Source organism: Pundamilia nyererei, unplaced genomic scaffold, assembly GCF_000239375.1.
Source record: "Pundamilia nyererei isolate P.nyererei 1_Seehausen unplaced genomic scaffold, PunNye1.0 scaffold00149, whole genome shotgun sequence".
Classification (NCBI taxonomy): Eukaryota; Metazoa; Chordata; class Actinopteri; order Cichliformes; family Cichlidae; genus Pundamilia; species Pundamilia nyererei.
In genome coordinates this window covers 396,188-420,374 of record NW_005187550.1, presented here as the reverse complement: position 1 = coordinate 420,374, position 24,187 = coordinate 396,188, and the positions used below count along the sequence as shown (strand labels likewise).

At 40.5% G+C, this 24,187-nt stretch overlaps 1 protein-coding gene across 23 annotated transcripts in view; it reads left to right on the top strand.

The window, feature by feature from the left end:
- The window catches only part of kcnma1a (potassium large conductance calcium-activated channel, subfamily M, alpha member 1a), a 150,236-nt gene extending 126,892 nt beyond the window's left edge, over nucleotides 1–23,344 (top strand). For 12 of the 23 annotated variants that reach the window (XM_005744744.1, XM_005744743.1, XM_005744742.1 and 9 more), the window contains 11 exons: nucleotides 1,936–2,062; nucleotides 2,929–3,153; nucleotides 3,700–3,892; nucleotides 8,120–8,233; nucleotides 9,586–9,669; nucleotides 11,456–11,586; nucleotides 13,393–13,587; nucleotides 14,049–14,167; nucleotides 14,891–15,115; nucleotides 16,201–16,229; nucleotides 20,356–23,344. In XM_005744744.1, the coding sequence (XP_005744801.1) occupies nucleotides 1,936–2,062; nucleotides 2,929–3,153; nucleotides 3,700–3,892; nucleotides 8,120–8,233; nucleotides 9,586–9,669; nucleotides 11,456–11,586; nucleotides 13,393–13,587; nucleotides 14,049–14,167; nucleotides 14,891–15,115; nucleotides 16,201–16,229; nucleotides 20,356–20,507 (1,594 nt within the window). In that variant the 3' untranslated portion in view covers nucleotides 20,508–23,344. The remainder of the gene's footprint in view (nucleotides 1–1,935; nucleotides 2,063–2,928; nucleotides 3,154–3,699; nucleotides 3,893–8,119; nucleotides 8,234–9,585; nucleotides 9,670–11,455; nucleotides 11,587–13,392; nucleotides 13,588–14,048; nucleotides 14,168–14,890; nucleotides 15,116–16,200; nucleotides 16,230–20,355) is intronic. The other 11 variants (XM_005744753.1, XM_005744751.1, XM_005744749.1 and 8 more) reach the window with 2 other exon arrangements.
- Nucleotides 23,345–24,187: the final 843 nt, after the last annotated feature.

Sequence of the window (24,187 nt, the reverse complement as noted above, 5' to 3'; positions counted from 1 at the left end):
AAGCAAGAAGCTGCCTTCGTAGTCTGGCAGAGAGGGATTGGGGGAGCACGCCCATCCCCAGCTTTGTGACTGCAGAGTGATACACTGGAATAATTCAACTCTGTTTGAAATATACTGAGGGAGAGGGTACGAGAGAAAGAAAGAGACAGAGAGGGAGGGTGGGAGGCACTGGAGTGAGACATGCTGTAAGGGAAATACTGTTTGTCCTCCATAAAAGTGCATCTGATAAAATATTGTATTTCACCGAGCACAACATTTAGTTTGCATTCTGGTACAATGCTAGAAATTAAGCAAAGTTCACGTAATTCTGCATCTACTTGTTCAGGACTGAAAATTCTCAGCAGAGAATATCTGCATTTATCTGTCACTTCGCTCGCTATTTGGGTGACATTTAGGAGCCCTGTGTTAAATAATTTATTAGTAGCCAATCCAGCTTGTAAATTTCCTAATGAACCGCATTCCTGCCGTGGCGCTAACACCATCCCACCCCACACCCACACAAACATTCACGATGGGTCATGACTGACAACACGCATCCATTTGCAGAAGATGTCACAGTATCATCTGCAGCTGATATCCCTTGGGCGTGGCCCCGTAGCACAGACGTCATGTCTGCTCTGCCTGAGCCTTGTGGTAGGTTCAACCCGAGGCGCGGAGAAGGAAGAGGAAGGAGGTGTGCGGCGCCTGTGACAGGCTGCCAGTCACACCGCTGACAGCTCTGTGAAAGATAGCTGTCTTGGCAGTGAGAGGTGGAGCGGCAGCCCGTCTGCATGCGCCAGTCAGCCCCTGTGTGGAGGCGAGCAGAGCTGAGCAGATTGAAGTGACGGGGGGCTCCGTGGAGTTGATTGGCGCAACACGCGGCTCTGGATGAAAGATTCAGGCTGAGTGTAAAAACACTAAATGCTGTCAGTGTTATTATCACCTGCTCTAACTGATAGAGGGGAGAGGGGGGGGGGGAGAGAGGTGGAGAGAGAGAGGGTGGCTAATTGACAGCTTTTTTTTTTCTTTAACTTTAACTTTTGCCTGCGATGGCATGCAATCCAAATGCAGGTTGAAGGAAGAAACGACATCAAAGCCTTGTCAGTGAATGACAGTGTTGATAGAGGATAGAGAGAGTGATACTGAGAGAGATGTATGTCAAATTCTTGAGATATTTTCTCCCATATTACTCACATGTCTATCTCTGCAGTTCCCCCCCCCCCCTTTTTTAGGAGTATCAGCAGTATTGAATTTTCATAATTTTTCTTAAATTCTCAATAAACTACATTTACATTGCTGCAAAACAAGGGGCCTTTGTGGGAAAACAGCACTTCTGCCGTTTATCTTGACTGTGTTTTTGATCACATTTTCTGGACCGTGTTCAGAGGGGCTGTGAGAACATGTCTTGTAGAATAAGTTCAAGAACAGGAGAGGCAGCGTAACAACACTGACAGGAACCCTTTCATGGTCAGTGTTACAGCAGATAAAACTCAGCAGCCCACTGCTGTGGATTAGCCTGTTTGGTTGTGACATGCTGCTGAAACATTAATGACCATCAGCTGGGAAAGCAAAATGTGATTGGGCAAATTCCTGAAATATTTAAAGTGCGAGCCTGTTGGAGCTTTTACTGTTTGCGCCACATGGCGTCAGGAACTGGAAGAGAGGGTAAAAGCTGGTAATTGGCCTTGTGTTGTCATGCCATTCAGTCAGTAGTACTCACATCTTGCTGTTCTCCTCTGTACCACAGTGAGCACAAGGGTCATTGACTTTTCAGATGCCTCTACATAGGGGATGAGACAGATTGGAGGGAAAGATATTCTAGTTATGCAGTGCAGTAGAAAGTTTCATACTCTGAGAATGAGATGGACTTTTAACGATCAGACAGCACAGATATCAAGAAACCCTGCCTGGCTTCTGCCACAAAACGGCCTAACGTAAATATTTTCTCTTTTCCAGTCGACACGATCCCCTTCTAATTCCTGGAAATGAACAAATTGAGAATATGGACATGAACGTGAAGAGGTATGACTCGACAGGGATGTTTCACTGGTGCCCTTCAAAAGACATCGAAAAAGTCATCCTGGTAAGTGGGGCAAAAGTTCTGTAACTGCTACCCTGTGAGGGGAAAATAGTGTATATAAAAAAAGAAGGTACTAGTAAGTATGCTCAGGAGCAAATGTTTCCCCTCAGTACTGCAGTAACACAATCACATACTAATGTGTATTGAAATTTCTCTCACTGCCTCTCTGTTGTTTCAAGGTGAGTTTGTTTTTATATTTATATATACAGTATATGTGTATATCCACCAAGGAATGAGTGAGCAGCATTTCAACACTCGGTGCATGACTTTGCTCAGATGCTTTAACGAGACGGTTTAAAGCATTTATGTTAGTGCATAAATTGTTTGTGTAGGATCAAGTAGGAGGCGCAGTCACCTACTGTGCATAGTAAAGATACGACATATCTTTGCCTTGTCTAAGACTCGAGTGACCCAGGTGCTGTTTTCACTCAACTCAAGGGAATATGAAGGCTGCTTCACCAAAATGTTTCAGATACACAGATAAACATCATTTGCCGCCAGCTGAAAATATGATACAATTTGCAGCTGTACTTTTTTATGAATGTAACAGTTTACAGCTTACATTCGTGCGTGTTTAATTTGTCTAATGAAGAGCTAATAATAAAACCAAACACATGGTTAATAAATGATTACATGTGGATATATAACAGCTTATGTGATGCCTTTAAGCACATTTAAACTCTAGATATGTTGGGGGGGGGTTTTAACTTCATGCACCTGACCCAGTTTTCTGTTATCGGCACTCATTTTTATTCTGTAAACCTGTGTTTGTCTCTATGTGCCTCCTCATCTCTTTTCTGCCTTCGCTTTTTTCCCTCATTCTCTGCTTTTCTCTCCCCCCCTTCCCCGTGTCCCTCTCTTCCCTACAGACCCGGAGTGAAGCCTCCATGACAGTGCTAAGCGGCCATGTAGTGGTCTGTATATTTGGGGATGTCACGTCCGCTTTAGTGGGGCTGCGAAACTTGGTGATGCCTTTAAGAGCCAGCAACTTCCATTACCACGAGCTAAAGCCTATAGTTTTTGTGGGCTCGCTGGATTACCTTCGGAGAGAGTGGGAAACTTTACACAACTTCCCCAAGGTTTCCATCTTACCTGTGAGTGTACTACTTCACCTGCATGTTGAATATCTGTCCAACTTGAAGGCGCTGACATTTTAAGTTGCACTCATGCTGAAATCTTTCAAGCGATTGTCATTTTGAGTTTGATCGCGCATTTCTCAGTTGAATGATTACTTCATGAGAGCTCAGTGAGCCTCCCTCATCCCTAGCAGTGACACATCCTGCATATCCAAAGTGGAGTTTATGAGCGTTGCAGCTGCAGTGCCCATCACAGATGGCGTGGCTTGCTGCCTTAGAGCTTGTTAGGCCTGGTTTGACTGATGATCAGAGGAGAATCACAAACACAGCCCTCAGCGCAGGCTAGCCTTTAGATTAGTCCGTGTCTCTGAATCTCCAACGCCCGGTTAGATCAGTGGAATGTCATCGCCTCAAAACAAGAATACTTGTTAACTAATTTCCCACAGCCCCACTCTGCTCACTTCTTAAATTTATTTTTCTCTCCCCCATGTCTGTCTGTTCTCTGTGTTTTGCTTTCTCTCTCTCGCTGTCTTGCTCTTTCTCTGTGTTCCCCTCGCCCTGAAGGGTACACCATTAAGTCGGGCAGATTTAAGGGCTGTCAACATCAACCTCTGCGACATGTGTGTAATACTGTCAGCCAATCAGAACAATATCGAAGATGCGTCTCTGCAGGATAAGGAATGCATCTTGGCAACACTCAACATCAAATCTATGCAGTTTGATGACAGCATTGGGGTCTTACAGGCTAATTCCCAAGGTAAGAAGTGTCCCATTAGACTCCATGTACACTCCTGGCCAAAGGGGACAGGTTATGGGAGGGAGGAAAGGAGAGTAGTCAAAAAATGGAAAAGGAAAAGAGGAAAAGACTGGAGGGCAGTGAGAAGGCCACACAGGAAGGATAGATGTAGTTTGTCGAGCACAGAGTCTGCTAAGCGCTCATAACTGAAATTCTCTGAAAGTCTGCTTTGAGTCTCGTCTGTAAACTGACATTACTGTAACTCTAACTGAAGATGTGCACACACAGAAACATTGTGTTTATACCTTCATCAAGCCTTTGAAGAGTGTTTACTCCGTGCAATTTTCTGATGGTTTCAGTCTTGTCCCTGGCAATTAGATGCTGCTAAACCTTTGATAATACTTTTTAATGATGTAATCAACATGACTGTGTCATTTGATGTTGTTCCCCCTGATCTGGAGTCTGGCAGATCGTCTGGAACAGATTGTTGATGTTTGCAGACAAACATACGAACCAGGCATCCCATCAGGCCTCATCATCATTAAGCAGCTAGTACAAATCACCAGGCAGGCCAATTCAGCTGCTCCTCATTAGTCACAACAAAACAGCAACACATGCACGCACACACCTCAGTGCTTCATAGCGTGCGCACGCGTTTGCGTGCGTAACACACTCGGATACTCATGCCAAGGCATCCTATCCACAAACATTCACAAACAGGTGATCCTCAGTTTATGATTAGCTTGAAAGGTTCTACATGCCTTGAGGTAAGCAGTTAGTGCCACCACAGCGACTGTTGTAAATACAAATCAAAGTGAAGGTTCAAGAGGTCTTTTTTTTTTTCTTTTCGTAATGGAGGGCATATCCACATTTTTATTAGAATGCCGATGCAGTTACTTCTCCAGCCTGTGTGAGCGATACGCTGTCGATAATAGTGCCAGCAAGCAACAATCGGCAGGAGTAAATCTGAGAGCGCGACCACTCTGGGGAGCACTACTTGCAGAAAGCCACGTCCATCCAGAAGCTCGCAGGTTTATGTCTTCTAACCCAAACCAATGGTTTGAGACTGGCGTTATCAATAACCGGGTCTTACTTTAACGGCCCATTTAAGAAAACACAGTGACATGCAATCATGCATACATAAGAAAATACACGCATATAACCAGGCGCTGCTATTGTATCATGGGTATTGCTGTGAGGATTCCTTCCTCCTAGCGATGCTCTCATTCAGACGCTGTCTGTGGAATTTAGAGGTGCAAATGAATAAGTAAACATGCGCTTTCCTGGGGGAGAGCTTCTCCCGGCTGCTGTAGCATGTAGTCAACCACAGAGCATAGCTGTGCCCGCAGGGCTACAGGGATAAGGGGGCATGTAACCCAGATCTCACTCATCTATTGTAGATTGTAGCTGAATAAACTAAGTTACAGTCTAACAAAAGCAAAAGCCAGCGTCTTTGCTTTGGGGCATCATTTTCATTTTTCATTAAAAAAAAAAAAAGAAGTTAGCATTAATATAAAACATATAAAAAAAGAGAAAAATTGACTGTTTTAAGTATAATTAGGCAATTCAAGAAGCATACTGTTATTTCAATCACAAGGACACAAGATTAGTCTATAAAGAGAAACAGTGTCTTTCTTTAGAGATAAACAGTGTTTTTCATATGGGGTGTATGTGAATGTCTGATGAATAATCTCAGAAATAGATTAAGGCAATCGGGCAGATAAACACATTTGAGCTCTTCTGTTTTTCAGTGCTCAGTAGAGGCTCAGCTCTCTGTTTGGATTTTGCCAGCTCACACTGCATAACGACCTTTGAGCTGTTTGTAACCTAACAGGTTTTGAAAGCAGCTCTACAGCAGGCCTCATGTATCCCTGTTCTCACCAACGCCACTTTCTGGGGTTGCGCTGCGCAGAGTGGAAGGCGCTCTCCTACGTCTTCCCACAGTCTTCATGTTCACTATGATACAATAAGTGCGGCGTTTTAGAGGCAGAATCCAAAAAACTTGCTGTCACTCTCCAGTGGAGTAAACATCATCCTTTATGGACATCGACAAAATGATGCTTGCACTATCTGAGCTGTGCTCCCTGGTTGAAGTGTCAAACCGCTGCTATCTCCTAGTTCAATAATTGGTGTAACAAAAGTTATGATTATCCATGCTTCAGTTCAGTGTGTGCTTCCCGCTGTGTACTAAACTATTTGGTGCCTTTTCCGTTGCAAAGGGCTGAAAGATCTCTTTTGTAATGTAAGCAGCTCATTGAGTTTCTTGACAGAAAGGCACGCACACACTCGCACACAGAGAGAATTTGCAAGCCTTTTAAAACTTTGTGACCTGAATATATTCCCTGCATTATGTTTCCTTGGTGGTGGCACTATAAGCTGACATTTTGCTGTAGTCAGCATTAAATGATGGATGTCAAAACACAGTTGATGCATTATGCATATAGCATTACAGATTTAAGGTGTTTACTTGTCACTTTGAGGAAATGCAAAAATGTGAAGTCATGTGAATTCATACTCCTGTCACTTGCACTTGTATTTCATGGTTCTGTGCCACACCATTTTCGATAAAAGGTTTTCAGGATCCACTTCACCAATTTTATTGTAACAAAATGAACAACATATAAAATTTATGTCTGCCAGTTGATGGAGGGATGTGAATGCTAAATATGTCTTGGCTGACCCCTAAAAGCACAGTATCACTATTGCAGTTTTTAGGCAGGCGCCTGCTTCACTTAGCTGCCTTCTTTGTGTCCGTGTGTGTTCTTCAATCCACACATTTGAATCGCACATAAGGTGCACATCAAAAACTTCATGCTGGGTAAGATAGAATGCATCTGTAATTGTACTGATGCAGAGTTTTAGGTCATGCCGGTGATACTTCTACAATAAAACATACAGACTGCACATTTTTGTTTTGCTATTTGCCATAAAGAGTAAGACCCACATAAAGCCGATACACAGTGACGACATTTAAGTTGGAATCTGACTTTTTATGTTTATTAAATTATTATGCCTCATAAAGAGTAGTCGCATTGGTAATAGCATTATATGTTTGAGGTGAAACAAAATTAAATTAAATTCAAAAAACACCACAAAATGTAAGTTAGGGCTCAAAGAATAAATAATTAGTAAATTAGTAGGAAAACATTAGTTAAAAGTAACATATTGCTATAACTTTAATGATTTTTTATTGTTTTATTATATTTTATTTATTCAAATGTAAATAGTAATAATAGAAACCTATCAAAATCATGTAGTTATTTTTTAGTATAAATTGAAGCTGAAGCAACAGTTTTTTTCTTTAAATGCCCAGTCGTGTGAATTCAGTAGCTTATTGAACCATCTTAACTCCAATAACTTAAAGTAATTTTTTTCTCTTACATCTTTGTGGGAAAAGTTTGACCCAGGCTTCTTTACAATGTTGCTTCAGTTCACTGAAGTTTGCAGGCATTCATTTATGCACATGTCTCTTAAGGTCCTGCCATAGATTCCTTATTATCAGTTTGGGCTTTAACTGGCCATCGCTGCACCTGGATTCATTTTATTCTCAGCCATTCTGTTGTAGATTTGCCTCTGTGCTATACACTATGGCCAAACCTCTCATCTTTGGTCTTGTCCTTCCAGAGGACAGTTTCCAGAAGCATTGGGTTTTTTTGTTTTTTTTAAATGTAACTTTCTTAAACTGAAGTTATGCTGTTATATAGTAAAAAGAGGTTTTCTGCTGGCAGTACCTCCAAACAAGCCATGCTTATTCTGCCTGTTTCTAATTACATTGTCATGAACATTAACCTTTAACATGCTAATTGATGCCTATAGGGTCAAACCTGTAGCTCTTGGGTTTTATGCAGTTTTTTTTAGCTTTGCCTGGTCTAAACTTGGGGTGATGCTGGGATGTCCACTATTGGGAATATTGTGGCATTGTGTTAACGCACACCCAAATGTTCCAGACCAGCACACTGTCAAAAGTTTTGTGTTTTTATAGAGGTGCTCACACTTGCTGATGGTCAGTTAATCAGGTCCATTTGATTAGCAGCACCCGGCTGGCTTTAATGCCTGTGGAAGCAGTGAGGGTGGCATTGAACTGAAAACTTTCTTTTTCACATGACTTTATTTGTATTAAGTAGATATTAAGATTTAAACCCTTTACATCTGCTATAAAGTTTGCTGACCAGCCTGAATACTTGATCCGTAACGCTGTTTTATCTGCTGATGTATTCAGCCTATGTCTTTGTTTCCGAATGTGTAAAGGTTTCACGCCTCCTGGAATGGACAGGTCATCTCCAGACAGCAGTCCAGTACATGGCTTCGTGCGTCAGGCATCTGTCACCACCGGATCCAACATCCCCATCATCACAGAACTAGGTAAAACTGTTTCCACCCACCTCAGTTGCAAACATTGCATGTTACATCCAGTAACTACCAGTCAACTCATTATTCATTTCCAGATGTAGACACACAGAGCTAATAATCTCAGGCATCATTCTGCTATCAAAAGTTCCAACTCATTCGAGGTCAAACAGACTAAACAATGCACGGTGTGGAATTTTTGTCCACTTTCATGTTGTTGATAACTTTGCCCAACTCAACTTCATATTCGGATGTGGGTTACTGGATCCTGCAAGGTTTTTTTTTTTTTGTTGTTGTTTTTTTTTTGTCAAGTGGTGACTCAACTTAAAGGTATCAAACACGCACTTTCGGGACAAAAGCCACATCTCCTGCCATTTGTCCACTAATGGACAAGAGAAACTCAGCCTGATGGAGAGAGTGAGAGAGGGAGAAAAGGGAAGAGAAAAGGTAGAAGAGGAAAAGTGCCTTGGTTGCAAAATGGGTCCATTTATTAATCACAATACCACTGGTTGTATTCCCAATGGTGATGGGGACTCATGAAACTTTCAGATCTCCGAGGGGCCTTCTAAAGCACTAGAGACTAGCTACTCTGTCTCCTCTGACCCAATTAGGGAGCAATGGAGCATGAGGCCAGCTAAGAAAAGGCCAGAAAGAGAAAGAAGCTGCCTAATATTACTTGTAACCAGCACAGCCATTACCTGAATTGAGCCTCTCCCATTACACTCCTAACCGCATATGTAATCATCAAAACTAGATAGTCCACGTTAGAGCCAAAGGCTTCTGTCCTGGACCTTAATGCTCATGGCTCTGGAGTTGCCTCTCTGCATGCTCTTTGCTTAGAAAATTTTCAAGCTGCAGCATCACTAGATGCGATAACATTGTCTTTTAGGAAAGGAAGAAGTAAGAGAATACAAAGGGAAGAGTGGCTGCTTGTCTTACGCCAAATATATGCTGTACTTACATTGTCATATGTTCAGGTTACAGTGCCAGAAGCAGATTAAAGTCACTTTCAAACCTAAAAAACACGCCTCATCTGAGTTTCGTGATCAATTTTGTTTGCATGGCATGTGAAGTAGGTGTGTTTATGGATAAGATCCTTTTCTTTATCCGTCTCACTGCTTTACCATGAAATTATTTATTGTTGTTGAAGCGGCACGGTGCTGTGACAGCTCGGGCTTCGTATCTACTGTGCACTCTAATCCGGGGTGCTTCACTTTTAGACACCGGACAGCCGTGAATATTTCAGAGTAATTCCGAAGTTGACGCGAGCAGTCTCGAGACACCCGAATGCCTTTACTGCAGTCTTTGAAACTGTTTCAATAACGACACAATTTCTCCCTCTCTCTGCACTGTCTCATCACCATTAGCTAAACCTGGCAAACTACTGCCATTGGTTTCACTCAGTCAGGAAAAAAAAAGTGGAACCAGCATACAAATGATAACAGAGCTGGGTAAGCTGAGCCTTTGTCCTCTGCTGCCGTTCGTTCCCCCTCGCTCCGTCGCTCCGCTCCTCATCAGCTTGTCTTGATTTATCTGGCTGCAGTCAAGGCTCTTGCTGCTCCCATGGCTTCACTTTGAACACATTTTTATCCTTCGTTCTGGCTGAAATTGACTGTCTTGTTTTGGCCCTCTTTTTACTGATTTTTTTATTTTTCTTATTTATTTTGGGGCATTTTTTTTGTTTTCTTTCTTCCAGTTGGGTTTTTGCAGAGCTTCGCTAGGCCTTTGATCATGTTCAGTCTGTCCTTGTGGCTGTTTTCATAGCAACACCCCCTCGGCCTCTCACCACCCCTACCTCCCCTCCTTGCCACCTCCACACACACACTAACTCCCGCTTTCCCCCCCTTCACTCCGTTGGCCCAGGCCCGTTTGCATCAGCCCCCTTCTCTCTTTGACTGACATTTTTGTTCCACAGCTCACAGGAAACAAGGGAAGAAATCAAATTTCAAAAATAACAACAAGGAACAAAATCTTTTAAGCTGTTTGTTTATTTTTAAAATGTATTTTTCTTTTTTTTTCTTTCCCTCATGCCATAACTCTGAGGCACAGATACTGCACAAGTCAAACAGAAAACTTGTGTGATGCTCTCTTTTAGAGTAACGTTGGCTCATAGCTTCATCGCTGTCCACTGCTGCTAGAAATACATTATAGGGAAAAAGATTTGCAGCAAGAACTCATTCTTTTATTACACTTAAGAGGTTTTTAAAAAAATCCATTTATTATCAGGCTAGTTTCATTTAGACTGTGCAGATCATGTTTTTCTTCATCATAATATAAAAAGTGTGTTGTTATCTGGTTTTAATTTGACTTTCGGGGCGCAGGTAAATATGTGAGATGTATCTCCACAATGGTGATGATGTGACAAACACATCCATCAAGAAGGAATTTCCTAAAAAAACAAAAAAAAAAAACATAGCATGTCATTAAGTGCATGGTTTTCTCATGTGAGATAGTAGCCATTGTTGAAGTCTCAAATTTTACTTTTTAATGAACCCTTATAAATATATAGATATATGCTTTTTTTTTAAATACATATCTGTTTTTGTTTTTATGTATGCTACTGTCACTGTATTTTGAAATTCTGTGCAGTTATGTACCTTGGATAGCAATATAATAAATAATAAAAGGAAAACCAAAATGAGTATATAGTAGCTACAGAGATGCTAAGATTGGGGACTTCTTCAATGGTTATCTAAAGTTGTGGTTTGCCTAAATGTATGAAACGCACCCTGCATGTTATATACAGTACATAGAATTACATATATTACAATGTACATATTAAAAAATGAAAAAGGTATTTTATTCAGCAACACATTTTTGTCACATTCCAAACAATTAAACATATGAGGACAAAAGAAGAGTATTTTTAAACTTGGGCATCAATTTTACAATAATTATTGATTTCATGATCAGTGGAAAACATGTCAATTGTTTGGAGAAGAAATGAATTTTATTTATTTTTCTTGTGTTTTAAAGTAAGTGCAGTGGTGTATATATGCAGTGAGATATAATGTGCATCTGATGTTGCATTATATTGGAAGCTCCAACCATACCGCAATACCTATATGCCTGAGACCTTCTTCTTCCATTACTAAGATGTGTCCTAATCTTTTAAAATGTAACTCAGCATTTAAAAAAAAAAAAGAAGAAGAAGAAGAAGTGTATCGTATGCTATTAAACTCTCAGGTGTGCACTTCACTCTGCCCGTCTCTAACTCGGCTGTGTCCCCTCTCTCAGTGAACGACTCAAACGTTCAGTTCCTGGACCAAGATGATGATGACGACCCAGACACAGAGTTGTACCTCACTCAGCCCTTCGCCTGCGGCACCGCCTTCGCTGTCAGTGTACTCGACTCCCTGATGAGTGCGGTGAGTTCCTAAACAGACTGAAAACCCACTGTGCTTGTTTTAAATTTTACAATTTTTATTTTTGAAATTCTCCATCTGCATGCTTTAATAGCTATATTCATTAGAGAAGAGTTTCAAATAAAGTACATAAAGACTTAACTGCATGCTGTTGCTCAGGTAGAGACTGTAGATTAAGGTAGAGTTAAGACATTGCATTATGTTAATAAACCCAGATCATTTCCTTATTTTCCTTATTTACAATTAAATTGCTTTAGAACAATAAATTTTCAGATGTACCTGTACTTACCTATAAGTTACAAACTCAGCTGGTGTATATAATAAAAAAAACACATCCTGAGATGATGTGTTGACATAAATTTAAGTAGATGCGCAGTTTTGGCATTTCAAGTAGGCAGAAGTTGGTAAATGAAATGGCACAGTACATTGATCACATATGCCTGCCAACTCCACTGACATCAGAAGAGAAATAGTTGGCATCACTCACCCTAAGTGTTGACTGTTTAACTTTCAGGAGTTTTATTTTAACAAAGTAAACTAAAAGTTAGTGTAGTAGTGGTGATATATGTGCAGCTAGAAAGGGGCCAAAGAAACGCTGTTTTGTCATTTGTGATCACTGAGCCGGAGATAAGAAAAAAGATGAAATGGGCAGAAAACAAGCTACAGAAAAATTCTCCCTCTCCTGATGACCAAGTGTGTTGTTTCCCTTTGGTGCTGTGATGGCTTAATTCCAGCAGTTCTCTCTGCGAATAAGGGGTTAGAGTAGCGTGCTGAGCTGAGCTGTGCAGGGAGTATAGCGGGCGTCAGCTGTAGTCTGGCACTGGTCAGAGGTGAAGCCAGCTAATGGACACTGCTCATCCATCATGAGGCTCTGCAGGCCTGTCAGGGTCCCAGTGAGGGGCGCTGCCACTACGGCCCGTCTGCCTGGTGACATCAGCTGTCTTCACTCTTAGCAAAAGCAGGTTCTGATCGGCTTGAAGGACAGGAGAACCTGACACTTGCAGATCGCAGTCAAATTGTTGTTTCGAAAGTCAAAGCAGACCTTGTGGGGTGCGTAGAGGAAAGAATTATGTTTTGTGGAAGTACTAGTGTTTTATTTAACGCAATGATCCCACATGTACTATGGTTAGCAAAATGTCCTTGACCATGTAGCTCTAAAATTTGATAGATTTATGTATCTTGAATTTTATGTATATTTTAGTGCAACCTAATGCAACATTTCTCATACTCAATACTTAAAGGGCTGGTTCACCAACTAACCCCCCCCAAAAAAGCCAAAAAAAGCATGTTTGCACTTATATCTAGTTGTATTTATTCATGTATATGGTTCTGTTTTCAAAGTCAGTTTTTAAAAAAATATTTTAATGTATTCATCTTGGTGAATGGCGCATGAAAAGAAAGATTTTAAAATATCATTTTTTTAAAGCAAATATTCACTATTGCATAAAAAGATCAGCATTTAAAAAAATGTATATTTGATAAGAAACGGGCACAGTGAAAAATGTCAGTGTTGAGATCTGTGGGTTATTGACCATAACAGCAAAGTGGTTTCTACAAAGATGTGTTTCTGTTGACTTTTCAAATAAATTCATTTATTATCAGAAACCTAAAGATTAATAACTTCAGTAAATAAAGTCCAAACTACCTACAGTGAAATATCACAAGAGGTAAGGAAGAAAATATGTTTTCAATAACTAATGAGTAGTGAGAGGTAGTAAGGTCTAAGCACTTTTTACTTATGTCTGCTACAGCTCTACTGGTGACTCTAATGGCATCTGCTTATACATATACCTTTTTTTCTCTGTCCAGACATACTTTAATGATAATATCCTCACGCTGATTCGAACGCTGGTAACAGGGGGAGCCACGCCAGAGCTGGAGGGTCTGCTGGCTGAAGAGAATGCTCTCAGAGGAGGCTACAGCACACCGCAAACTCTGGCCAACAGAGACAGGTGTCGTGTCGCCCAGCTAGCCCTCTACGACGGGCCATTTGCTGACTTAGGGGTAAGTGGATGTTTAAGTGCAGATGACACATTTTGCCACTACCCAGCCGCACACATCTGCCCACCTCTGCTGCTCCCGGGCCTTAATCTGATGTGAAGAACAGTGATTGTGCAAAGCAAGCCTTAGTGGGTGGAAAGGGAAGATCGCTTTGAAGAGAACAATGAACCAACATGGTGTTGGTTCTAATTGGTTCCAACCTTGTTTTTAACAGGTTTTCTTAATCTTGTGAACTATGAGTAATGAAGTTTTTTTTGTTTTGTTTTTTTCTTGGATGAACTCTGGCATAATTTTACAACACTGCCAGTTTTTATTGCAGTCTCCTCTGCCAAAAGTTGGTGTTTACTGGCAAGCAAAAGACTGGTACAGAGCGCATGAATCTCACAACTTAACAATTCCATTTATTGTCCTAACCTGACTGACCTAACACACAATCATGGTTTCTTTGTTCTGTTGTTCACCAGGATGGCGGCTGCTACGGAGATTTATTCTGCAAAGCACTGAAGACATACAACATGCTGTGTTTCGGAATCTACAGATTAAGAGATGCACATCTCGGTGCACCAAGCCAATGTACAAAACGGTATGATACAAGCTTTTGCTCATTGACAAAATGAATATCTTGATGTAATAGAATGAATGATTACGCTTGTAGACTCCAGAGTACTGTTGTATACAGAGGCATTTGTATTAAACTCAGTGACTACAAGGTGTTCAGGTCTTGTGACTGCATAGCAAGCCCAAATCATCACCACTCCACCACCGTGCTTGACAGTTCGTCGATGTCTTTGTGCTCATATTCTGGTATCCTGCATCCCTTCCAAATGAGCCATTTTTATTCAGTCTTTTTCTAATTGTGCAGTCATGAACTTTAACATTTAAAACACTAGCCAGAGCCTGTAGAGTCTGAGATGTAGCTCTTGGGTTTTATGCAATTTTATGTCACAGTTTCTCTGATCGTTTTCTCTGATCTTGGGGTGAATTTGCTGGGAGCTCCACTCCTGGGAAGATTGTGCTATTGTGTTAACATTTACCTGAATGCTCCAGACTGCAAACTGCCAAAACCCATGCTTTTACAGAGTTGATCACGCTTGCTGATTTTCAGTTGCATTTGATTAGAAGCGCCTGGCTGCTACTTATTAATTTAATCCCTCTAGAAAAGGTAAGGGTGTACTTAGAGGCCTGTGGAAACGTTATTTTTAACATGACTTTTATGTTTAATTTTTAAATGTTGCAGTAAATGCTTTGCCGCTCTTTCATTGATGTATCTGAGTCTTATCGTCTGTAACATGTGTTTTCCGGCTAGGTATGTGATCACAAACCCTCCATACGAATTTGAACTGGTGCCCACCGACCTGATCTTCTGCCTAATGCAGTTCGACCACAACGCCGGCCAGTCCCGGACAAGTTTGTCCCACTCTTCCCACTCCTCCCATTCCTCCAGCAAAAAGAGCTCATCCGTGCACTCCATCCCCCCATCGAACCGGCAGAACCGCAGCAGCAAGACCCGGGAGTCCCGCGAAAAACAGAAGTACGCATACGCACATGTCCTGCAATCTGCCTGATTAGTGTTTTATACCCAACCTGTACAGTATGCTATAGGTGTGTGCGTGCGTGCGTGTGTGTGTGTGTTTGTGTGTGTAGACGGTGATGACACATGCACTGATGATTACTGTGTATTATGTGTTTGTGCTTTGCGTCCATGCCCTGTGTTTGTGTGTTTTGTTCATAATCATCTGCATGTGGTCTTCACTCTGACATCACTGCAGTCATAACATGGCATAAGCAAATTGGTAAACTCACTTTGTGGAGAACTGGGTTCATTTATTTGCCTCAAAGACTCGAGCCTCTTTTGTAAACAGTAAGGCCATTTGTTTGGATTAAACGGCCATTGTGGTTGGAAAGAAGATTACAGTAAAAAGCCCCAACCACAACTCACTTTCAATATGTTGTTTGGTCTACCTGTTGTATTTGTCTTAATAGTTAGTTGTTTTGTGTTTATCTTGTAGTATTTGTGGAGTAAGTAACTGTTATGTGTTGGATATTTGTGCACATGATCAGCACACCTGGATCATGGATGTAACGTACTGTGATTTGGCTACTGTAGCTGATATTTATTATTAAGTTGACATTACAGATACTCATAAGATCATCCCTCATTAGCAGTGTTGATATTTTGTTAATCATGGTGCATCTGTACTGCTTTATTGCATGTCCATGTTGGTAGCCCTTTTGAGCAGGCTATTATTTCCTGTACTTTATTATTCACTTATAAGATTATTTTCAAATTTGGTGAAATATTTTTGACAATACTTGGTGTTTATTCCATATTTTCTCCCAAAAATGAGCGTAATTTTCTTTTGACTTGGGAGAATAAAGTCATTTTTGAAGCGTGACATATTCTAAAAGCATGCAGATTTGTTACAATCGTACTCCAGAGCTGTTAAGGAGTAAAGGAAAAGTCCTGAATACATCTTGAAACGTAGATGTATTATATCAACCGAATGCTGTAATGACAACATGTACGCATAAGATAGACTGGTAGCCATTTGTTAGTTGTGTATTAACTGTAAATACGCCTCACTTACAGTAGATTACTTACCTCTCTTTCTGAAGTGCAACAAGGATGAATAGAATGGGCCAAGGTATGCAAGTTAACGATTCTGCATGACTTAGCAACCTTTTTACCTGGGGTTCTGATCATAACTATGTCCTCTGTGGATATTGTTATGATGAGGGGAGTTTGTTTTATTTCTTACGTTCTTCAGACGTTAAGTAAACCATGCCTCAGTTTAAGTTTTGCTTTCATCTGGAAAGCAAAATGTCTGCTGCTGCTCCTGCCTCCCTGCCATGATCAGGACCATTTCCACACTGCATGAGGTTGAGACAACCCCTACACCCTACCACCCCACCCCACCCCACCCCACCCTGCCCTCCCCCTCCTTTGTGCCTCTACCTCAGTTATTTATTTCATGATATGATTTTTTTTCCTCTCTCCTACAGACAAAATCATCTTCCACATTTTTTTCTCATTATCTATCATGCCTTCTTACGGTTTATTTGAACTTGAGATGGTTTGCATTGTGTGAGAGGTCTGTGTGTTTGCGCATCTTCCCTCCTATTGAATGCTATGAGACGACTGTAGCAGACTTTCAGATGTAAAATTTATCCTCTCATTTAGCACAGCAACTATGTTATTATAATAGCATCAGCATGTACCGCAGAGCAACTACGTGTTGTAATACTGTACATACATGTACCATAGCTCACATGTAGGTCAGACTGATTCAAATCCCCCTGATGCAGCCAAATTGCTTACTTCTTCACAGAACTTTAAGAAAGTGTGTCCAGCCCTGTGCCATCGGTCACACTGCAAAAGTGGGAGGTGTGACCAATTTAGAGTTTAAATTGAAGGGGGAATATGAGTCTGTAAGTCTCCTCCTTGTAACCCTGCACGCCTGATATGGTGGTTTGAGGCGACATCACTAAGTTCACCGTATCAGCAGTAGACTCCGGAGAGAGATGGCAGACATCTTGCTTCACCTCAGGCACAATTCTACACATCAAATGTCTTTGCTGTAACACACAGCCCTGCAGCCTCAAGCTTGCTGACACACACACACACACACACACACTCAAGCCCACACAAATGAATCTCTGCACATGCAGTCCTGCATGTAGACGAGCACTTTCACACACGCACACACACACGCACGGATGCGTGCACAGGGTGTGCTCCACATCGCAAAGTTAAAATTTGATATTACAACTTCACCCAAAAGGAAGTGACATCTTGAATGGCGTTGCAGTCGCCTGTGAAGTGCTGGGAGTGAGTTTACAAACTTCTGACAGCTGGCATACACACTTCCCTTTCCTCAGAAACACTGCTCTCATAGCCTACTTAAACATGAAGAGATTCTCTCCTAGATGACACATCCAACCCTCTCAAATCTCCTTCCTGCTCTCATGCTGACAGTGATTTTAAGAGCTCACTCCGAAATGCGACTGTTTAGGGTGTGGTGCACTTTTTAAAATTATTAGCTAAACAACCAGATCACCCAAATCGCAAAAGACACATTTTCTATAATTCCACTATCGGTAAATGGTCCTACAAAAAGTTCTGGTTTTATTGCATGGTATCTATTTCTTTGATTTCTGCGACCATCCAAATACAACACAAGTGAATAGAATTTCACAGCACTAACAATTTAGAGTTTACCACAAAAGGCACATTTTCCTGTCGATATTTGAAAAGATTAATTAAACTCAGTGTTCACAAGTACAAAGTACTGGTTCAGTTGTGGATCATCCTCTGGTTACCTGTTATTCTGTCAATCCTAATCCACTATTATTTGTTTGTTTTTCCAGAGGAGATGAGCTATTTATTTGGTTTTCGTTTAGTTGGAGTAATTCAGGTTTATTGTGTGTGCTGAAAATGTTCAGATGCTGCATCTGAAAAGCACAGACAGTGGGACCTCTCTGGATAATAACAGTTTAATAACAGAACCCCAGTTTTACCAAACAAGAAATACTGCATCCCTACTCACAGCTAGGACCTTTTACCTCTTTTCCACCAATGTAGTGCTGGTGCAGAACCAGTCCTCTCCTTTACCTTTTGAAATCCTGCTCAATTTTTAAGTGGCTTAATGGTAGAACATGGCATAGCTTCAAGTAGCAAACGCTTGGGTAACATCCATTTGAAAAAAGCTTTAATAGATGGCTGCCCCTCCCTGAGCCTGGTTCTGTCTGAGGTTTCTTCCTGTTAAAAAGGGAGTTTTTCCTTCCCACTGTTGCCAAAGTGCTTGCTCATAGGAGGTCATATTATTGTTGGATTTTTCTCTGTATGTATCATTGTAGGGTCTACCTTACAATATAAAGCGCCTTGAGGTGACTGTTGTTGTGATTTGGCGCTGTATAAAGAAAATTAAACTGAATTGAATTGAAAATTGAATTAATAAGAAAAATCTGCAAACTGTATCTATGATTCGGTGAGATGCTTTTGCTTCACTGATGTTTGCTTCACTGATGTTTGATGGTTCCATCTTATGTACCAGCACATTTGTGCACACATGTGCTTATGCCACTTTTTACATGAAAAAGCAATGAACCAGTTCAAGGGGACATGCTCATCAGATAGCAACTTGTCATTCACAAGTTAGCCCATTTCTCAGTCAGGTCCTTGCACATTGCATTCAGTTTCACTACATGAAGAACAGGTTTCATAGGGGGACTAATTTAATCATTGTGTTAAATCTCAGTGCTAAAATCTGTCTTTTAAACTATGATCAGTAGGGTTAGGGTTGGTACCTTTTATATCATCTTTTATACTATTGTCATGAGTGTGGCCAATCTTTGATGAGCAAGCTGTGTAGCAGAAAAACAGAATGCAAAAATTAAAAAAGCAAAAAACAAATAACCGGTTAAATATTTTAAAAATAATTTTCTTTGGTTTCTTTTTGTTTTCTAAACTTGATTTCACGCTTAAAAAAAATCGGGACACAGACTTACTAAAAGCTATGTTGCATTCCCTCTTCTTTTAATACTCTAATCCTTCATTTTTCTGGGTGTGAACTGAGGAGATTCTGCTGCTTTCAAGGCAAAATGCTTCCTCATTTTTGCTTATATTGAATTTCAGCTTTTAAATAATTCATCATAATCCACTATTGTTGTTAAGGGAAATTATCAAATATTTTCAATGGGTGATGGGACAGGCCGACAGGAAGGCCAGTTTAGTACAGATGGAGAGATGCTTTTTTGTTCCCTTCCGAACTTTTTTCTTAGCACCAGCACTTAATATTTTGTCTTTATTACTTTTATGTAAATAATGTTTAAATGACTTGCAAATTTATGTATATATTATTTATAGTGTGTGTATATATTTTACACACCATATTTCTTAGAATGGTAAATGAGCCCCTGTAAAAATGTGTCAAATGTGTATTCTTGTAAATGGCAATGCATCTACATAGTTTTAATGATAATACCAAGATTTCTAAATCTATTGCTATACTTTAATATTGTAAAGGCTTGATATTTAAATTCACCCAGATTTTTTTTTCTTTTATTTGAAAAAAAAAAAGTCCCACATTTGCTTCCACTCACACTGCCCTTGGCAATTTGAGGGTATTTATGTTGAATTTGAATCCACCCGTTCCACATCTTGAGTCTGGCTGGTCAGAGGAATACACTCATTGGAGGTTTTATACAGACTATTTCTTTGCTATAAAGAGATTCTTAAAAAAATAGTCTTTATTTAGACTAATTTTTAAGAATTGACAACACAGAGTCAACTGACATTGACTCTGTATTGTGGTGACAGCAGAAATCTCTGGAATGGATGTCTCAAAATCTGGAAATAAAACCAAAACTATCCAAAAACAGGAGAAATGGTTTAAAAAAAACAAACATTGTTTTCTGTTTTGTAATTTGGGTGAGCAGATCCTGAAATATGCTTTAGTATGTACTGTATAGCATACTAGTCTGTTCTTCTTTTTTCTTTTGTCTTATCAGTCTTCCCACAATTAATTAGAAATCTGATATAACATACCCACATAAATACAAAGTCAGTTCTGGACAATGCCACCATATCAACTTCAGATTGGCTCAGGTCACCAGAAACCAAACTGAAAGTGGACCTTGCGTACGACAAAGAATGCCATGCAAATCTTAATCTCACTTAAACTGAGGCAGTATGGTTGTAACTAAACCAGCATTGCATACTTTTTCTAACTAAACCCTTGTTTTCTTCCTCTCTCACGTTTTCCCCTTTAGAAAAGAAATGGTTTACAGATGAACCAGAAAATGCCTACCCAAGGAACATTCAGATCAAGCCCATGAGCACTCACATGGCCAACCAAGTCAACCAATACAAATCCACTAGTAGTCTGATTCCACCAATCAGAGAAGTTGAAGATGAATGCTGAACACCAGGCTTTCTTGCTGACTCACCAGACATCTGTACGCTCTTTACGAAAGAGATTGGAAGAGATCACCAAAGGAGGGATGATGATGATGATGATGATGATGACAGAGGTGGTGAAGATTGACACATTTCTCCTCACTCATTCTTCTAATTGAGGGTTGGACAGGAACCCAGACTGGGAAGGGACCTCCTATGTGTATATGTTTAATGTTACTTCCATGCTCTTGGACATTTGTTTTATTTATTTATGTGTCCATAGAAATGTACATAATGACAATCAAATAAGGATTGTACAGCTCCTTCCCTCTAGCACTTTTTGGAATTATTTTGAGAGTTGATGGAAAAAAAAGAAAGAAGAGTACTTCCTGTAATTCTTTGCAATAGTTCACCTCTTCATGTGACCAGACTCCATGGCTGAAGTGACTGGTTACTGGAGGATGAGGGTTGCAGCGATAAACTGATCATATCATCTCCCAAAGATTAACTCAGTTGCGTCACATCAAACCGGCTGGGTTCATCGCCGTCATATCTCCCGTCTGCTTCTGTTCTATTTGCACTAAAACTGAACAAGTTTCTTTCCACAGAACAACTGGAAACATCAACACCCCCCACCTCCCCACGCCACCTCTGAGTAAAGAGTCATTGAGGAGATGACGGAGGAAGGGCTGCTCGGCTTTGGAGGCATACTAATTTTGTTCTCAGTTTGTTACTCATCGTGTCATTGCTTTAAGGTTTTGCTGTTTCACCTTGACTCGCCATGTTGAGTGAGATCAATCCAGGCCTGAAAACAAAAAACAAAAGAAAAGGAAATCAAATATTGCAAATTGGTAATCTAAAAACTCGAGACAAGTGCATGCTGGCTGGAAGGAGAGCCCGAGTCTTCTGCTGATGTGTCAGATACCTGTGCTTGAGCCCAGTAGATGTTGCGGTTAATCAGCCTGAATACATGAAAAGGATAAAAAAAAAAACCCCAACAACAACAAAACCTGCTCTGTCCTTCATGCATTCAGGTTTATGTATAAACTGTGTGTATGTGTGTGTCGTATTACAGCCACTTGTCCTTCTGATGCTGCACTGTCACTCCCCACCAACACTGATTTGTATGTGATGAAGCACCTTTGAGGGAACAGCATGTTTGAAAAGAAAAAAAAAGAGTCATAATAGACACAAACAGTAGGAGATCATAAATCACTTGGATATTCTAACAAAGGCATTGAGTTGCATCCAAAACCAAACCAAAATAGCCAACTATGATTGAGCGTATCTAACATGAACAGCAGCTGCATGGCGTTATAACTGTAACAGCACTGGGATCACTCAGCAAAGTGGTGTATTGCCTGTAACATAAAGTTAATATATGAGGAAAGAAATGCCACATATTGCGTAATAGTGGGCATCAGTGGGTCCTCCTTTGATCGGAGCAACTGCCTGGCACGGGGTTGGCACAGAGGCAGTAAAGAGCTTGGATGTTCTCTGTTGCCAGCCCAGATGTCGCACGCCAAGCTGCTGTGTTCAGTCCTCGAACACGAGGAAATGCTCAAGCATAGTTGGTGGAAATGCAACAAATGCCACAGGCATAAGGACAAGGAAGTGGAACGTGCTCGGGTGCAACATGAGTGTATTTTCTGTATGCTAACGCGCCTATATATCCAAATGAGGCTGCTGCATGGACGGAGGATTGACCCGGTAGCCTCGTACTCCTAATGGTCAACCTTGTCCAAGAAAAAAAAAAGTAGTGGGATTTATACATTTCAGCATAATTATTTTATATCCATAAACATAATCAATTTGTACTTATTTTTCTAGTCAAGAGCAAAGTTAAAAGTACTTTAGGAGAAGACTGAATTGATATATTTAATTACAACTACATATCAAAAGATTTTATGTTGGACTGTCACTTTGTCACGTATACTAAAACAAATGATTATTTTTGTAATCACCCTAGCCCCTCTCTGACAGACTGCATCACTCTGGAGCTAACATAGCTTAGACTAGCTTGCATTGTGAAAACATCTTCAGCTTGGCAGCTCAGCTCTGTTGAGTGCTTGTAGAAATAAATTTAGGCTAATCGGAAGCCTCCTTTGGTTGCACAGATGCAGTGTCTACTAAATAATGTGTCTACTACTAAGCGTCCCTTGCTGAGAACATGCATAAAGGGAAGAAAGGCGTAAAGGAGTTGTGTTTTGGGGGAGAGGGTAAATGTACTTAACTAAGCAGTGGATTAGAATGGTTAATAATGACGGGATGAATAGAAAGTTTCTCCCACTGTGTGCAGACCAGAACCGAACGACCTTTATTAGATGACTGTGACCTAAATTAGGTCCCTAGCATGGAGTAGGAGTGTGTACACTACCACAAAGTGTGCTGGTATTTTCCACAGAATATGACCGGGAGACGCTGTTTGTTTATTGCAGCGATCCTGCTCTATAGATTGTAAAGAGAACGTCATTCTGAAAATAGAAAACAATTTTGGAAAATGGAAAAGATGATACTGTGCTAAATATGTTTGTGTAAACTCAACCCATGATATAGATGACATTTCTTTCTCAATCAAAATGATCTGAGCCTCAGTGTCCGTCTTTTGGGTGTGGTACAACTATGCTGAAGCCTCATACACATTGTCCTGAAGTGAATTTTTGAACTGTGATTACATCGTTGTCACACATTGTAGCAAATAGGTTTCTTTTTTGAAAAATATGTGAGTAAAATGTACGTATAATTGGGTTGTTAACGCCATACTTTCTAGCCTGAACTTTAAGGAATTAATATTTGGTAACGTCGGTCGCTCACTCTACATAAAAATCGACAAACTGATTGTTCTGTTGAGAAAAAAAAAAAGATGAATATGTATCTCAAAAAAATAAAAGATCTTGGTTTATTGTAGGAATGCGGAGACTATTCAAGTACTGTATGTGGCACATGGATAGGTTAGGCAGAATTTGATCAGCCATCACGAAGATGAAAGGTAGCACCATTTCAGCAATTATCGAAAGACAGGACATCCTTCTTTTTCCTGTTTCTATTACTTTGCTTTGTATCAGGGTTTACATTCCATTTTGTCAGCTCATCATTATCTATCACAAACTGTCACAACTGCTTCTTATTTGTTTACAGAATATTTTTGAGGCACTTAAACATAGCAAAGTGGTACATGCTGCAAACCGGCATAAACTCGCAAAGTAATGCACCATTTACTTTCATTATACTTGATTACTGTGCTTTTTTTTTTTTTTTTTTTTTAGACCTGAACCCTCATTGCACAACTCATTCAGGCTGGCATTACTCACAACACTGGACTGGGATGTCTCTCCTTCCTACATCTTTTCAGATGTTCTTTGCATTGTATACCTCTAAAGTTTTTGGAGTGTTTTTTTTTTTAAGTGCCATGAAGAGTTCAGTTGAGCAGGCATCCTTCAGTCATTCAGGGACACAGGCTTCCTTTAAGGGAGTCCACGTGTTTTCCACTGTGAGAATAAAGTCTTGTACTGGCATGGAGAACATCCAAGCCATCAATGCCTCCATGCCAGTATAGTGCCAGGCAGTGCAGGAGGTCAAGAGGAGGGCCCATATTAAGTCCCACTAAAGCGAAAAGTGGCATACAGGAGGCCCGAGGGGCTGATGGGGCAGATGGATACAAGCTTCAGTCAATAAATCACACATGTCCTATCTGCCAGATGCTTT